Source organism: Magallana gigas, chromosome 6 (genome assembly GCF_963853765.1).
Source record: "Magallana gigas chromosome 6, xbMagGiga1.1, whole genome shotgun sequence".
Lineage (NCBI taxonomy): Eukaryota > Metazoa > Mollusca > Bivalvia > Ostreida > Ostreidae > Magallana > Magallana gigas.
The window spans coordinates 29,549,952-29,566,912 of record NC_088858.1 but is presented as its reverse complement, the minus strand read 5'-3'; the positions used below and the strand labels follow the sequence as shown (position 1 = coordinate 29,566,912).

The window sequence follows — 16,961 nt, the reverse complement described above, 5'->3', positions numbered from 1 at the left end:
CGAACCTATACTGCGAAGAAGGCTTACATGGCTATTGCCTGCTGCCTAATCCATTTATGTAAATAAATATTTGCATTAAAATGTTTTTTTTTAAAAACCTATACAAAATCATTTAATCTATTAAAATTATCCTGATTACACTACCAACGAAATTAAGTCCCAACGAACCAAGAACATTTTGTCTACCCATGAAAAATTGACCCCCACGAATAAAAATGTTTCTACAGTAGGCCTATTCAAAATCATAATAATATAATAAACCTGCCAATTTCAGATCCTCAAGAGTCGTTCTGTCGTTCAATGTTCGTGTCATTCGTATTTAAAGGTGCATTCAGTTGTATCACGAAAATACTCTCTCACAGTAATTCGTCTAGCATTATCCAAACAATTTAATCAAACATCTAAACGCAGATGCTTTTGCAGTTTTCAGGATCGACTGACTTTTCAAAGGGTCGGTTTTAAAAGCCATTAACACTTTGCAGAAGTTTTAAATTCACCAACTATCAGATTTACTTCTTTATAACTCGAGTGATAAAATCGGAAATCGCCGCGGGGTGTCCCGGAACGTTGGCTCTTGCTTCATCAGCCGAAACTTATCGATTTGACATTATTGCTTCGTTGATGAGCCTAACCGATTTTCAAATTAATACGTATTTGATTAAAATATTGATTAAATAAGAGTTCATTGGATTTCGATTAGAATCTTAAGTTGTTAAAAGAGATGCACTTAATTGTAAGCTTAGTATTAAAAAAAACCCATTAATATCGAAAGGTAGCGGAAAACGTTGATGTTTTAATTATTATTTTTTTCAATATTCCAACATGCAATTGACACTACCTCATAAACCTTTTTGCCTTTATTTTGTCATCTGTAAAGTAACAACGTATCAAATGAAGCACGCTTATTTTTTGTAATAATTGCAAGAAACTGAATAAAAGCATTAGCATAGTATAACTTTTGATCCAAATTCGTGATAAACTTTGCCCTTCGTTTTCTTGATTCTGGGCTATAACACATCATGACTATACACTGCAATAAATCAAATCAAATAAAAAGTTATATTGGTGCCGAAATTTTGTTTTTTAAATGTTGAAGAATCTTGAAGAATATGTGAATGATACTGTTCGTGGGGACCAATGTTCGTGGTTAATCCTTTCCAACGAATATACATCCCCCACGAACCTATACAATGGAGAAGCCTTGCATAGGCATTGCCTGCTGCCTAATCCATTTATGTAAATATATATTTGCATAATAAAATATGTTTTAAAAAAAACAAACAATACACAATCATTTGTTTTATATCTATCAAAATTATCCTGTTACACTACCAACGAAATTACGCCCCAACGAACCAAGAAAATTTTGGCTACCCATGAAAAATTGAACCACACGAATGAAAATGATTCTACAGTACAACTTTTGATTGATATAAGGGTGGTTACCGATCATGACTTCTACGTTTGGTCGTTATAATCAGTGAAGGGCGAGGTGAAAATCCGCAAAATGCATGCAAACAACAATTCAAAACACATTGTCCGATTGTTAAATGTATGAAGAAGAATCATTGAAAACCCCAAGTCAATGTTGCCTAATGTCTACAGAAATATTGATGTTTTCCAAAGCCCTAAAACGGCTCTAGAAAATGTGATTGCGTTTAAGAGCTAAATACAATTATGAGCAATAATACTGTAAAGCTTTTTTTTCAAATTTCCGTGTACCATTATATAAATGTAAATAGTGCCTGTTTGGGAGGGTAACTGTTGAAATTGACAACCCGAGAAAACTATTGTCAACCGACGCGAAGCGGAGGTTGACAATGGTTTTCGAGGGGTGTCAATTTCAACAGTTACCCTCCCAAACAGGCACTATTTATTTTATTATGCTGAATGTCTTATTTTTAAAGAAAATTTTACTGCTTTTATATAGAAATAAAGTGAATTCTACGATGATCCGTACGCGCATAATTTACGCGCATGTAACAATTCGTTGTGTTACCCATTGCCAAGTGTGTTGCTAACGCTGAGGGAAATAGAACGGATAGCCAACTGCGTCTTAACCAATCAGATTTCAGTATTTAACATGAAAGTATAATAATGCAATTTGACAAACATAAATGTACGAAATGGCTAAAAAAAGGTGCATATATTCCAGAAACTAATCAATTGCTTTGGGTATATTTTCAGCTAACACAGTTGTGTAGATGCTAGCTGTTCTCATAAATGGTTCAACAACAAGTATACCAAGTACATAAACATGTAATGCAGTTTGTGTAGGAAGAAGGACAGTTTTTCTTTTATTAGATTGTTTACTTTTCTGTCCTGAATAACGAAGATCGGAGGGGACGTGTTCCATTTTTACGAGTATTTGACGATCAGCAGAAGACATTAGGGTTGGATGGCATGCTGTCTCCATTTTCTACGTCTCAAATAAAAAATAATCGATTAAAGTACACTTTCTGTAAATTTTTATGACTCAGATTAGGTCTTGAAAGATATCTTTCAAATTCAACATATGTACGCAAAATAGCAGGCTATAACTGCTGGTCTAATTCATTACTTGCGAAATTAGTCAAACATACATTTCTTTATATATTTTAAACTATTAATTATGCCCTTTACAAAAGTTTAGTTAATTGAGAATCAAAAACTTTAAAATTTATAAAGGACATAGCTTATTCTGCTGTCAACACTAGTATTTTATATGCTACAATTTAAGATCAATACGTCAAACAAATAATATGAATGCTTGAGTTACACCCATGACGTCATTTCCTAAGTTTATTTATCAGCACGATACAAAACTGTGTACACTGTCCTTTATATTCGTCATTTTACGTCATTAGTTCATCTCAAAACGTATTCACCCGGATTCAGACAGAGTTTAATAAGGAAATCCAGACTACATCAATATACATTGTTTTAAATCACACAAAAGCCAATATACAGGCAATTTTTCATTTTGAAAAGTTCGGTATTTGTTAACGTCTTTGAAAGGAGCCCCACCTGAATGACTTATGAAGGTTTATCGGGAACTATACTTAATCTTAGCAAACAACAAACTTATGGACCTCTAAGAGGCGTGACAATCATGGGTTTTAATTAATATCGAAGACGTACACCCCGTCAATAAACTTGAATACATGCTTACAGGTGGATTCTACAATTACTTCACATAAAGTCAAGAATTCCAATCAAAGGTACTTGTAAGAGGTGAAAATGACTGGCTGGAGGAAGAATTTTGCGTTTAGAATTACAGGTACCTACCTGTATATTGAATGGGCTGAGAAAGATTTCCAGGCTTAGGAAATGATAGAAATATGTCATCCAGTTTCCTTTAAATTGTTCTGGAATGAAATGCCTTTGTCCTTTAATCAACAGACTATTTAGCACGTGAAGACCCTTATGTCAAAGTAACCATCGACCTTTTCCGAAACAAGGTGGATGGTGTGGGTGCAGAGAGGGAAGTCAGGGACCATTTCTAAGTCTGATCCATTAGAGCTAAATCAGAATTCATTGAATTCATTGAAATAATATCGCACTCGTTTTATGACATTTTAGGTTTTGTCCCCGGGCAGGAGAGACATTTAAAATATGAATCTATGAAATCGCTAGTAGAAAGGCTGGGACTGGCGATGTTGCAGATGCAAAGCGCGATGCCATTTCTGTAGGTTTATAATTACACTTTGAAAAAAAGTGCGGAGTAAATAAGCCCGTATAACAGCAGCTATTTCTGCATCCTACGATACCCACCTTTGTCTGTGCGATTATGATCTGAATTGGAGAAAAATAGATATCAAAACAACGTTCGTGGCCGTACCTTTTATGATGAATAAATCTCAGTAGCTTTTCTTGCGCGCATATTGATTGGCCGCGGATTGGGGACCGTCAATTTCATTTTATTCTCCTGTGATCCGGGAGCCCTCTCTCCAGCGCTGTGTCACCAGATTCACACACCTGGTACTAAAGCTTTACACTGTGCTTATCCGGCTTGGAAGATACTCAACATTGTTAGGTATGTTCGATGTTTATATTCATAAAAACAAACATTATTATGTCTATCAAAATATCGCTTGCCTATTGTGTTCTAGTACATGTAGTTTATTTAAACTAAATAAAGGGTCTTTAAAGGAGTCTTCATAGGTAAAAACTTTTTTTTTTTAAAACCTGTAGATTGTCACAAATTAGTATTGGAAAAAAGGTATTGAAGGAAAAAGTAAAGAAAAATATTACAATAGAGTGCAATTTGAAATCATTTATATGTATAAAGATAGAGAGAAAGAATGATTTTTTTTTCTAATAAGAAACTAATCATTAGTGTGTCACTTTCTCAGCATTGATAACAGCATAGCATATTAAATGGGAATTTAAAAAAATGCGTCTTGTGACTATTGTAGTGAAATTAGTTGTATTGATGTTGAAACCATACGTTTAGCATATCGCTGTATAAACATACATGTACAAGTACCAGCATGATCCGTATTCTACGGCATTTGGTTCATCAGCGACAGTATCCCCTGGCGGAGAAAGTCGTTTGAAACGGAATTGTCAATAATAGTTTTATAATTGTTACAGTACTGTTTAAGAACTAGCTGGAAATAGATTCTTTTCATTAAACAAGATAATGGCGGCAAAAAGCTAAGTAACACAAACCCATTAAAAATCGACTTAACGACTTTTTTTTTTTTTTTTTTTTAGACAAAACTGATGTTCATATGTACACACCCACCTTTATGAAATAAAAATACCATTGTTCCCATTTTATCTGGTTATAGATATTTATTCCGATTTCAACGGGCAACAGACTAGTTTTACTTCGATTGAGAAAAATTGATATATTCATGAATTTTTTAAGTCAATGTAATTCCTCCGTAAGATTGAAGGAAAACCGTTCATTTACGCTTGTTTTTCTGTTTGTTTGTCTGTCTGCCAAAACTGTATTTTCTGGCAATGAATTTTGCAACTCTTTAAGTTCTGACGCGCATCACCAATTGTTTATACCCCATAAAATGTACATGTACTTATATGAGGGGTGGTACTTTTTTGTTTATCATTGACTTCTATTGGTGTCTTAAACACCCCATAGAGGTCTCACAGACTCAACTAGCAATGTTTTTTTTTTTTAATTCTGTTTAGTGAAACTGTATACGCTTTTCATACGTTGACAGAACTTATTTTTGCTGCAGAGCTACAGTTATATTAGAGTGTGAAAACTGCTTGGATCAAGAAACTATCTGAAAATAAACCAGTTTTATCCTCACATGTAATATACATTATATATTTTTTCAGGTGTTCCCAGTACGGGTTGTATAAAGGTTTATATATTTACATCTACGCTTACGTTAATGAATCTATCGATATCTGTTTGATGCAAATTTAGGCATTACAAACTCTTTTCATGCCTTTTTATTTAAATATATTAAGTTGTTTTGGACGCTGAGCACATCAGGTGATTTTACGTGTAAGTAAAGGCATACAAGCAGCAGACGATGACGGTCTGAATTAGTTTTTTTTATTTCTTTTCTTAAAAGCATTCTACCGTATTAATTTTGCAATTATTAAAAGTAAACTTTTGAATTAATATCTGACTTGAACGTTGTTTACACTTAAAACCCATACAATAGCTCACTCCAATTTGATCATTTAATACTCTTTTTTATTTGACTTTATTTTTTTCGCATGAAACATTACAGTTCAATATTTTATTATTAAAAACGCACAGCTTATTACTGCGGGTAGGTATTGATATTTCGCATGAAATTGTGATGTTAGATCAAACGATCGAGCCATGGACGAAATCTTACAACATTCGTCGTTAATTTACATGTAACGATCCTTCCCCAGTCTTCTTCATCATCAATTATAAACAGTGGTGCGCCGGTCCCTCTCACCTACGCATCCTCCCTCACAAAAGGACGTGTAATCTCAACTCTATATTCCTGTATAAACATTAAAACCATAAAATGTTCACTTTAAGGGGTAAACGGGAATAGCATAGTCATGTAATTTTTTCCGTATTGTGTACATTTATCATTTTCATAACACGTATGAAGTACCAAAAAAGGGATTTTATGTTGATATTTACACTTCTCTTTGAACCGTTCATAAATCATTCATGCACAGTTAGAACAAGTCCTTAAAAATCTTATATTAACATCCAGGTATATACACGCAGGAGCCAAACAGTCATTCCGTCGGTTTCAATGTCGTTTTATTCGTTTCGAAGGAATAAACCTCAAATAAGACGTAGAAAATTATACGATGATAGGTGTTTGAATAAATAACGAGCATGCAAGAAACGAGTAAATATGCATGTATATTCAAAACGGATGTCAACAAGTTTTATTATGCCATTTTGGCAATTTTAATATGCTGTTGATTGGGTCTGTTATCACTGGTTGAATCTTCATCACATCCCAAATTTTATGAATAATGATATTCATATTCATCTAACAAATAAAGTTTAGATTTCCATATAATTTGTTTGGTGCTGCATCAAGAAGTTCACAACATTAGTACATGTACTATATTAGTTAATTTTGGCTCGCTTACGTGTTTTTCTTTAAGTGTAAAAATTAAAAAAATCATTCATTTGATAATTGTTTAAAATTCAACGCTGTAATGATATGATTCGTATATGGTACCATATATTTTGGGATACCTTTTATGAATATACACTGTTCGTGCATGACACAGATCTCTTATAATGGTTGGTATGACTGAATCTGGTGACCCAGCTACAGGAAACATAAATCACGCCAGTGTTATCAGACATGAATTTGGATGCACTTGTGGTGTTGTAGATAATCTAACCCCCCTTGGGGCCCATTTAATACACGACGTGTTATGAAACCGTGATCAAGTTTTTTTTTTACATCAAAATTTAAATCTTACTTTTACATTAAAAAAAAATCCGCGAATCTATATTATGGAGTACACAGGTTAATAGTGGAATGATTTAAATTGGGCAGCTGTTGGCAGCAGGAAGTCTTGACGACAAGTCTCTTATTACATGTGATCTATTTCTGTCATTTTTACTCGCTGTTATTTCATTACGAATACGAAAATTGCCAATTAGCGTAGAATATCGGCATTTTATTGCTAGCAGAGGTTCTTCTGCAGCTTTTTAAAAAGACTTTAATTATCATGCTTAGAGTTTGATTCGTCCATCTGCGTCACAGGTCATATGAAGTCCAAAAGTTTTTTGCGCGATTAAATACGATACTCATGAATTGACGTGAGTACGAGGGTCAATCAAAAAATACGAAGACATTGTGGCTGTCTATCAGATATTTTTCATGAAAGTCATACTTAACAGATTAATCTGTGCACCAACACTTATGTCATTGATATGCGAAGTTTTAGTCCATTTGATGAAACGGTATTTTTGTTATCCCTTTTTAAAAACAACATGCTTTGTCACCACGGCGCACGGTAACGTTCAAAACATGACGTCAATATTAAACACGCACAGTTTATAGATATACCCCATCTTTATATCACGCTTAGTCTCTTGTGCCTTTATCCTTACAATTTAAAATTGCACTGAACCACTTAACATCTTATTTGCACACATTTGTTCCAGAATCATAAGTTAGTTCTTCAAAGTTTTCATTTTCTAACCGTGTATCTCTTGGTTTACAGTAAGGATGACCCTGAACGTCGGTTGCCGTTACTTATTTTTTGACCAAATATTTACAGATATTCTACTCTCTTTCGGACTGTTTTATATTCAAAATACAATTACCACCACCCCCACAAAATTTATTACAGTTAAACACAAACTTGCAAATAATTGTTGACTTTTTTTTGCACCATTGAGCATTTTCACAGCTTGTGTCGGCTTTTTCCTAAGTTAAATCCATTTTGTTTGTACCTCTCATTGCGCCGTGACGTCCGGCGACGTCGATGTTTTAAGGCAATTCTAAAGAGGACTATCTGTCTTTAGGTACTAATATCTGCTCGACAAAACAATATATCCCGTCATTATGTGCACTGCTTTTACCAATTTTAATTGAATGTTGAATAGCTTGCGTAAGAACATTTCTGTTTTTCGGTGCCCTTAACGAAATTTCAGTGATTGAAATGTTAACGATCGAGTATCTCGGCGCTAAACAGGTCAATAAAGGTCTGGTAACTCAGCGCCAAACAGGTTACTAGTAACTAATGCGCAGGTGACTCAGTGCCAAACAGGTTACTAGTAACTAATGGGCAGGTAACTCAGCGCCAAACATGTTACTAGTAACTAAAAGGAATGTAACTCGGCGCCAAACAGATTGATTAATGGTCTGGTAATTAAGCTCCAGATGGTTATCTAATGATGAGGTAACAGCGCCAAACAGGTTAACCAATGGTAAAGTGGTTTCTTTAAATTAAAAGTGTAAGTTCTTATATTGAGGCGAGATAACACAAAGTTTCTGAATTCAAATCTACAGAAGGAGAGAGTGGAGATGCGGCATATACTATATGTAGCACTTGTCAAAATAACACAGCTCACTGTTTTGCCTCAGTTGGACTTAGTTATGACCAGTATATATTCCAAATATTATCAACACAGTTTTTTTCTTTTTTTTCCAGGTCAATCTTGTGTTATTCCGTGTGGTATGTAGTGGGTATGGAATCCATGCTGGATATCAAAGGCTGGTTAATTACCAAATGTAAGGCAAACTCTTCCACTGTTCAGAGGAACCCCAAAGACCCTTGCACTGTAGGCGGTGCTTTAACGCCCGATTCCATCCCAGAATTTGTAATTCCGAGGTCAAACGATTCCTCTAGAAGAGGAAGTTATGACGCAGAGAATTCGAACAGCGACCACTACGTTTCGGTGTCCCGCCGAAGCAGCCTGTGTTCTACCAGGACCAGCCCAGGAATCTCCCCAAGCGCCTCAGCGATTGCCTTGGAGACGAGATATACCTCCTCTGCTCCCGGATCACCGAGACACGAAATGAAGGGCCTTATTACTGGACACAAAACTTCGAAATCAATGAACTGTATTGGAGACACTAATTCTGACCCCCTCTCAATGGCAGCTATGTCACTTCCCCACTTCCGGTCGAGAACCACATATGGATTTAGTACCCTATCACAAAGTCCTCACACCCGGCGGAAGGAGTCCCTGTTTCACATCCAAGGGAATGGGTTATCTTCTCAGCGCTTAAAATCATTGGAGGCTTTGTCTATCAGAGGCCGACCAGACATGATGGACGACATCATCAGATTCTCCGACCCGGAAATTTCTACCAAGAAGCACACTCCGTCTGTTATCGTGACTCCCTCCGCATCCCCCGTGTGTACGTCAGTGATGCTGTCACCAGAGCGACAGCCTAATCACCTGCTGGCCACCTCACGTCTCTTTATGAAAAATGGGAACCCAACACATAGGAACTTTAAAAAGAACAACTTGTATTACAGACGACGTTCTTCTTTGCTCGGCTTGGACGCAGACGACTCCAACACATCCTCCCAGGATTCCCTCGTCACGGACAGTCCACCAGTACAGCGAAGTAAAACTAAAGTCACGCGTCAACGAACGGAAGACAACGACAAGCATTTAGTCACACTCAAACGTCACTCCTCTCCCCAGTTACGCGACTCTGAAATCATGGAGGCATGCGAAGCTCACAGGTCCGCCTCGTGTTCCGTCATTAGCAATCCATCTCCACAGGATATATCCGAACACGGAGAACTCAAATTTGCTTTTCAATATTTGGCCGCAACAAAACAACTCAAATTGACATTAATTAAAGCAGACAACCTTGGTGGCTCCGACAAAACTGATTCCAATCTAAACCCGTACGTGAAAGTTTATCTTATGCCAGGTAAACTGCAAAAACAGACCTCCGAACTATTCAAACATACAAGAAAACCAGAGTTTGACCAAAATTTCTACTTCCAAGGAATGTCATTAGAGCAATTGCATGCTATGACCCTGAAAATTACAATTTATCACAAATCTCATAATCTACGCCCTCCGGAATTGGTGGGGAAAACCTCGCTAGAGTTGGAAGACTTTGACCTGATGACGGAGAACAGGATGTGGAGGGATTTAGATGGTGGTAATGATAACGAGGTAATCAGTACATGTGTACTCAAGTGCTAGAAGGTCTCACACTGTCTCCTATAAGTAGCAATAGGGTACTGTGGAATCATTAGATTTCGTGGTGGCTCAATTTTCGTGGAATTCGTGGGTTCCTCTCATCCACGAATTAACATCCTCCACGAATCAATAAATCAGTGCAATAAAGTCATATTTCCTTTTGTATGTATAAGATAATACACGAAATTACGCCCCCACGAACCTGTAAAATTTAAGCAATCCACGAAAATTGGCCCCCATGAATTTTTAATGATTCCACAGTATACCGAGCAGGTCATTTTAACTTTAAAATAGTATCAAGTCGAATACGGTATACTTAAATGCAACCTAAGGGATAAGTTATAATTTTCAAAAGGTTTGATTCAGTAAATATAAACAAAAACCTTAGGATTTGAACTCGGGATTTAACATTCACGACCACTGAGCTTAGCCATCATGTGACGTATCATAAAAAAAAGGATGTCTTCATGAAGAGTTGTGGTTCCTGACCACTAGACAAGTGTTATTTGAGGTACGACACATTTCTACCTGTTGCTTAATGAAAAAAAAAATCCAAAATGCCAACTATAAGTTCGATTTTTAAGATTATTATCAAAACCGATTTGGTTTGACTTTTCCTATAGCGTCACGATCGTTTCTGTCAGCTACGTCATGCATAAATTATACACGCCGCCGGTGTGAAAACTATATGATTGGTTAACTCCTATTTTTAGGGAATATTCATTTTTAGGCCGAGTTATCAGTATACGCTTATGCAATGCCAGAGCTGAAGGATTTCTCAGAACAGTTTATTTCCCCCCAATATTATTCATTCAAAATCGACTATCCCGTATGTCTAAATTCTGTGCTAAACTCTCTCTCTCTCTCTCTCTCTCTCTCTCTCTCTCTCTCTCTCTCTCTGTGTAAACGGGCGTTAAACCATAGCCTCAAGCTACGGTCCAGAGTACGGCGTTATAAAAAATATAATACTTTATTTAAAAGTTGCATGTGCTAAGCGTTCATTTCATGTAAATACCGTAAATGTATAATGCACATGTATTACCTACTAACTTGCCAGTCAAAGTGATAGGTATGAATTCCTCGATTTCTACACATTTCGATCGGCAATCGACAGTCAATTAAAGTATTGAACGATGGTGTGAAAGAACGAGACGGAAGTGGAGAATGCAAGGAGGTTTGTACATGTGCGTCTTCATTAGGCAAGTGTCCGATTCGTTTCTCTTCTGTTGCCCTATCACTTTCGGTGTAAATATATATACTAAAATATCCACAAACCATTTACTGCAAAATTCTTTATTTTACCTGTCTCTGAACATCCGATCACCCGCTCCATACATGAACACTGGTTTGTTTACATACATAAAAAATACAGTTCTTGATCCGCTTTCCGAGTACGGTTAAAGGTTGTTTAATAGGAGAAAGTTTGGGGCGGGTAAAGCTACAATTATTAACAGTAGTAAACTAAATGAAGAATTATTTAAATGGATTATTTGCACAAAATGTGGTATGGTATGATGTAAATATTTTTTAAAAATAGTGTTATTTTTATACGCGGCAAATTGCCGTAAAGTTTTTTTGTACATGTAAGTATTGTATGCACTGTAGCTTTATATTTTCTAACCCAAAATTTATACACAGAGCTACAGCTATATATGTTATGTACCGTATGTATTTTTTTACACAAGTGTACACTTTCGAAAAATAGATATGTTGTTGTTCTGTCCGTGCATAATTTAGTTTTAGTTAACCAGCAGCCTATCAGCGGTAAGCTGAATCCACCAATAAAAAAACTGTGGTTAAGGTGCGGGTATTGTTTTTGTATGACGTAGCTGAAAAAGTTGAACGCGACGCGATCGGAAAAGTCAAACCAAATCGGTTTTAGTAATAATATTAAATTTCCGAAATGCCAACTTGCTTTTCCAACTTTAATATTGAAAATGCCAACTGTAATGTTGGAAATTCCAACTTACATCTTGGAAGTTAAAAATTTCAACCTATTGCAACATCTGAAATCTTTCCGGCCGAAAATCAACCTGAATTTATTAGATAGTCTTTCATTACATACCCCCCCCCCCCCCCCAAATTTGTAAAACGAGATATAAATCCAACATTTTATAATCTGTTGAGATGTGAGCTCGTTTTGATGACATATCTTATATTACACCCCAGAAGAAATATGAGGCTAGCCGTTGCTTGAATTGATGGTACGCGACTTCATTTTGTTAAAATTTTAACATCCGGTGATGTTAATACATTTTTCGCTCTACCGGAAAGGCCCGAGAAATTGATTATTAGAATCACTATTATAACGATTCTTCTGCTCTGTATTTTTGAACCAGGGTGCTCATTGTTTCTTTATTTTTGGATTCATTATTTGTTTTTGATATGATCTGAATATGAAAATCTACTGTATTGATGGACAGACTTAACGGACGGGAAAGCTCATGCCATCATAAGGCAAGTCAAAATACGGGCGTATCCATTGACACAATGCTCATTTATACATATGGAAAGTACTTTTTTTTCAATTTTGTTTGCAACCAAACATTGTTCTAAAGGAACCAAGGCCTCCTTTTCGCGGGGCGTTTAGCATATGTTGTCCACCTATTTGCTCTGAGCAGTGTGTACAACTGTAACGCAGATAGCTTTTCTTAAAATCCAGAACCAAAACGAATACATCATCAGACTTTCGTAAATCAAGCATAATTTTCTATACATTGCGTTTACAATGTATATATACAAGACGTGTCTGCATTCACAGTTAAGTGTATTTGGCAATATCGATACATGCCACGATTTCTGTTATAAGATATATCCTGTTATCTTAGAAGTGTATGTGAAGCAAGTAGGGTCAATACAAGATGATAAATCTTCCTATATTACTAGTCGCTGTATATAACATATAGTAATAGGGGCATGGGCACGAAATATAAGCATTTATTTGAATCATAATCAGAATGATAGGTCAATCAAATTCAATGAATACCACACTTCCTATTAAAGAGAGAGAGAGAGAGAGAGAGAGAGAGAGAGAGAGAGAGAGAGAGAGAACAACAAATGTATTCAAAGTGTAAGGGATAAGGATTCCGACCATCCTACTGCATCAGGTCTTTAGGTAGAAAGTATGCCTCTTTGTACAAAATAAAACTGACATATCTACTTTACGTGGGATGTATCAATGCTATTACCCCATTACCTGTTACCCGACTATCTGATAAGTCCTTGTCTTCACTAAATGTCATTTTCGTGTTTAGCATCAATTTGAGGCTTTGATTTCATTGATTCTCACTGGTATTCGAAAGAGTACATGTCATTTGGAGACATTATTGAACGATTATGGTGAAATTCTCTCCCTCTTAAAATTACTTTAACATAATCAAATTACACAAAGCCCGGTATGCAGAATAAGTATATTTTTGTTAACATTTTATTTGCACTAAGATTGGTCCTAAAAAAAAAAAAAAAAAAAAAAAAAAGATTGGTCCTAATCTCTGTTACCATTTATTCCAACATCATGTAAGTTGTGGTTGATTAACTGATTACTAGCCAAGCTTACCAAAGGACGAGACCCCAGAATTCTTTTTCTTTTAGTCAATATAGAATTTTATAAAGAAGAAACCGTTAAGAAACGGTCTTGTCTCGTTGTACCTACATATTTCATAACGAGGTTTGCAAATATAAACAATCTGTTATGTACATGTATATATAAATGTATACATTTGTCAATCTGATTAAAAAAAATATCTACATTAACGCAATTGGAAAGATGTGAATTTTGATCAGGTTGAGACAAGTACATTTGTAATAGTGAAATCAACGTTAGGATAATTCAATGCCTTCTATTAACCATAATCGATTTCTTCATGTAAACCGACGTATTTATCAGTTGTACAGACATTGGTATTTCACAGGAGGTGATATAATCGACATCTCAGTCCCCACAGGCCGGCCTCTCTGTACATCCAGACACCTACAAAATATCGCCTCTCCCTCTCTTTCTTTCTTTGATATAAAGGACATTTTCGACATTCCCTAAGAAAATTGGACACCGTCATAATAACCTTGATCTTTGAAGCTAGAAAATGAGTCATTAATTACTTGTTCGATTTCAGTGTCATGGGAAAAAAACCTCTTTACAAGAAGTCGAAAGCATAGGCTCTCATTGATGGAAAAGCTGGTTTCTATCAATTTCTTAATTTTTTAAGGACCTGGGATCACTAGAAATTAGTATGAAGTTCGAACCAAAAGAGGGCTGTCTTGTTATTGCTGTACAGAGGGGGATTGGACTTCCGGAGCATCAGATTAAGGGGCCACCAGGTGAGCTAAAAAGACTTAAATTTTATCTTTGTAAAGATTCATAGTTGTTCACTGCATATATTTAAATCCACAAAGTATTTTCTCTCTTTTTTTTACGCAAACCAATTGCGATTCATAGCTCATCGACCGGTCGAAATCTTCAGAAATCACAGACTGCATGAAATAATGATGATAGCAGACTCATGCTCATATTCTTAGATAATAAGAGTTCGCTATTTCTTGACTACTATCTAACGAACCGATGAACATTAACAATTAACTAGTTAATTTACTTAAACAAAAAAATCCTATCTTTGATGATTCATACAGGCTATGGGGTTTATGTATATTTTCTGCAATGCTCGCTTCCTTTATACCTGCATCAATCAATAAAGAAAGTATTTTAATTGTTTAATAAATTAAAGAATTATGTATATCTTCTGGATATTTTCTTCACGAGAATTTCAGTATGAACTGTATACCGTTCTTCATAGCTATCCTTCCCTCGGAACATTGATCCTTCAGGTGTATATTACATGTAGACAGAAGAGCCAATTCATACACAACTCCCTCCCCGAAAACTCTTTAAATGCAGAAATAGGGCCATGGTGTCCCCTGACAAACAATTTTTTTCTCGGATTCCCACCTCCTCTCCGGAAAAAACCCTCGAATTCGCGCATGTTAACCGCTGGACACATGAACAACAGTCGAGAAAAAATACCCAGAAATTTAGATCCACTTGTACATTCAAGTTTCTAATATTTAACGTTACATTTGCAAGTATGTTTGTTTATATGAACCTATAAAATAGCGTAAACATTAAATTCTGTGTGAACTTTTTCATGACGTTACAATGATAATGGCACGCGCTTATCGCTTGTCGGTTGGATATAATATCTCGGTAATTTTAGAAATTCTGAACTATTCGCCTTTTTCAAATTTATATATAAGTAATAAACAGCAATGTTAAAAAAGTTCATCTGGATGTAAACTTGGTTGGAATGTGATCAAATCTTTTGAGAAGCCCATAGGACTTCCAAGGATTTGATCACGTGACCAACCAAGTTCATGTCCCGGTGAACTTTTTAAATTGCTGTTTATTTCTTAAATAAAAGAGTTTACATTAAAACATTGTAGATCCATATGTGAAAGTAGAAGTCATTCAGCCAGGGAAACCTCCACAGAAAAAGGTCACAAAAACCAAGAAATGTACGACAGACCCGGTGTTCGGTGAGAGCTATAATTTTCCGGTGTCGTTCAAAATGGAGGACATAAGCTTCACGTACGTAACGTTCACCGTGTACAATCATGAACGCATCAAGAGTGACGAGGTTATTGGACAAATGGGTCTTGGTTACGTGGCCACGCAGACGTCAGAAGTCAGTCATTGGCGGGAAATGATGCAGAATCCAGGTCATGATATTTCCAAAATCCACAGTCTACAGGATGTTGACGACGACCAAAAGCTAAAGCTGTAGAAGGAGGTTACTTCTTCTATCTCAAATCTGTCCTTGAACTTTTTTTGGCTGTTTTATCTTAACAAACATCGATTTAAATTCGTTGACTACTCAGTAATTTAGGACATGTCCCAATCTGAAACGAATTTTTAGAAGCATTTTGTTTTACTATTGAGCAACAAATGTTGTTTTAAGAGAGAGAGAGAGAGAGAGAGATTTACACGATATGCGATGGGAAATCTATTTATCTTTTGTATAAATGAATAAAGCACAGGTATTACGCAGTTTGAAATTAAATATCTCTATCGCTATGCACCTATTCGTCACGTGAAGTGGGGTCTATGAACAAGCGAGATTAGCCATTTTGTGACTGTCTGCTTTTTACTGTGTACACACTATGGATTACCTACCAATAACTTACCAGAACCGGGAGTCGGGGTCCCCGCATAACCCCATGCCGATGAGAGACTTGTTAAAATCTTTGCTACACGAGGAATTAAGTAACAATCACGTGGTTAAACAAGAACCGCTTAAGTGGACCCAGTCCTTCCAACTTCACCATCATTTCCATCCAGGAGAGGTCAAAGTGTTCATCAAAGATGGGAAATTGCGACTGCACGCCAAGCATGCGCGAGGGGAGGACGAGGAAAATTGTGATATTCGTGAAAGTAAGCGCAGTGTGACACTTCCTGCCGACATAGACAGATCTCGGATACACTGCTACAGTCATGGGCATCTACTGGTTGTAGAAGCCCCCTTCCTTGCTAAAGGTCAAAACGAAGGGGAGGAGATTGAAATAGAGGAAACTGATGACGAAACAGCAGACGATACGTCTTCGTGTTTCAGACAAGACATGGACCTGTCGACTTTTACACCGGATCATATAAGAGTGCAGCGCTGTGGGCCTGACGTCATAGTCAGGGCTGACCATTGCCTGGATGAGGACGGCATTAAAGTATCCCGGTCTTTCCACCGGGAATTCAAAATCCCACCGAACGTTCCCTTTGAGAAATTACGCTGTCGTCGAAATAATAAAGGAATGTTGATGTTTTGGGCACCCTTTCAAGCCGAGAGGAAATAAAGGGACCAATGTAGACTCGGTGCTGCTTACA

General features: G+C 36.4%; 2 protein-coding genes across 2 annotated transcripts; both read left to right on the top strand.

The window, feature by feature from the left end:
* Window positions 1-3,353: 3,353 nt before the first annotated feature.
* LOC105338029 (uncharacterized) lies at window positions 3,354-15,932 on the top strand. Its single transcript, XM_066087724.1, has 4 exons — window positions 3,354-4,015; window positions 8,578-10,069; window positions 14,302-14,413; window positions 15,530-15,932. Exons 2-4 carry the CDS (start codon window positions 8,615-8,617, stop codon window positions 15,868-15,870), a joined length of 1,908 nt encoding a protein of 635 aa, XP_065943796.1. The 5' UTR covers window positions 3,354-4,015; window positions 8,578-8,614; the 3' UTR covers window positions 15,871-15,932.
* A 314-nt stretch (window positions 15,933-16,246) lies between these two features.
* Window positions 16,247-16,930, top strand: LOC136276359 (uncharacterized). Its single transcript, XM_066088237.1, has one exon. The coding sequence runs from the start codon at window positions 16,247-16,249 to the stop codon at window positions 16,928-16,930; it is 684 nt and encodes a 227-aa protein (XP_065944309.1).
* The last annotated feature ends 31 nt before the right edge of the window (window positions 16,931-16,961 follow it).

What these genes read in the sequence shown, in the direction of transcription:
- LOC105338029 (XM_066087724.1), top strand. Translation starts at nt 8,615, where the DNA reads ATGGAATCCATGCTGGATATCAAAGGCTGGTTAATTACCAAATGTAAG. An exon ending in ATGGTGGTAATGATAACGAG is followed by an intron (nt 10,070 to 14,301) that starts GTAATCAGTACA and finishes TAATTTTTTAAG; the next exon opens with GACCTGGGATCACTAGAAAT. An exon ending in TCAGATTAAGGGGCCACCAG is followed by an intron (nt 14,414 to 15,529) that starts GTGAGCTAAAAA and finishes AAAACATTGTAG; the next exon opens with ATCCATATGTGAAAGTAGAA.
- LOC136276359 (XM_066088237.1), top strand. Translation starts at nt 16,247, where the DNA reads ATGGATTACCTACCAATAACTTACCAGAACCGGGAGTCGGGGTCCCCG.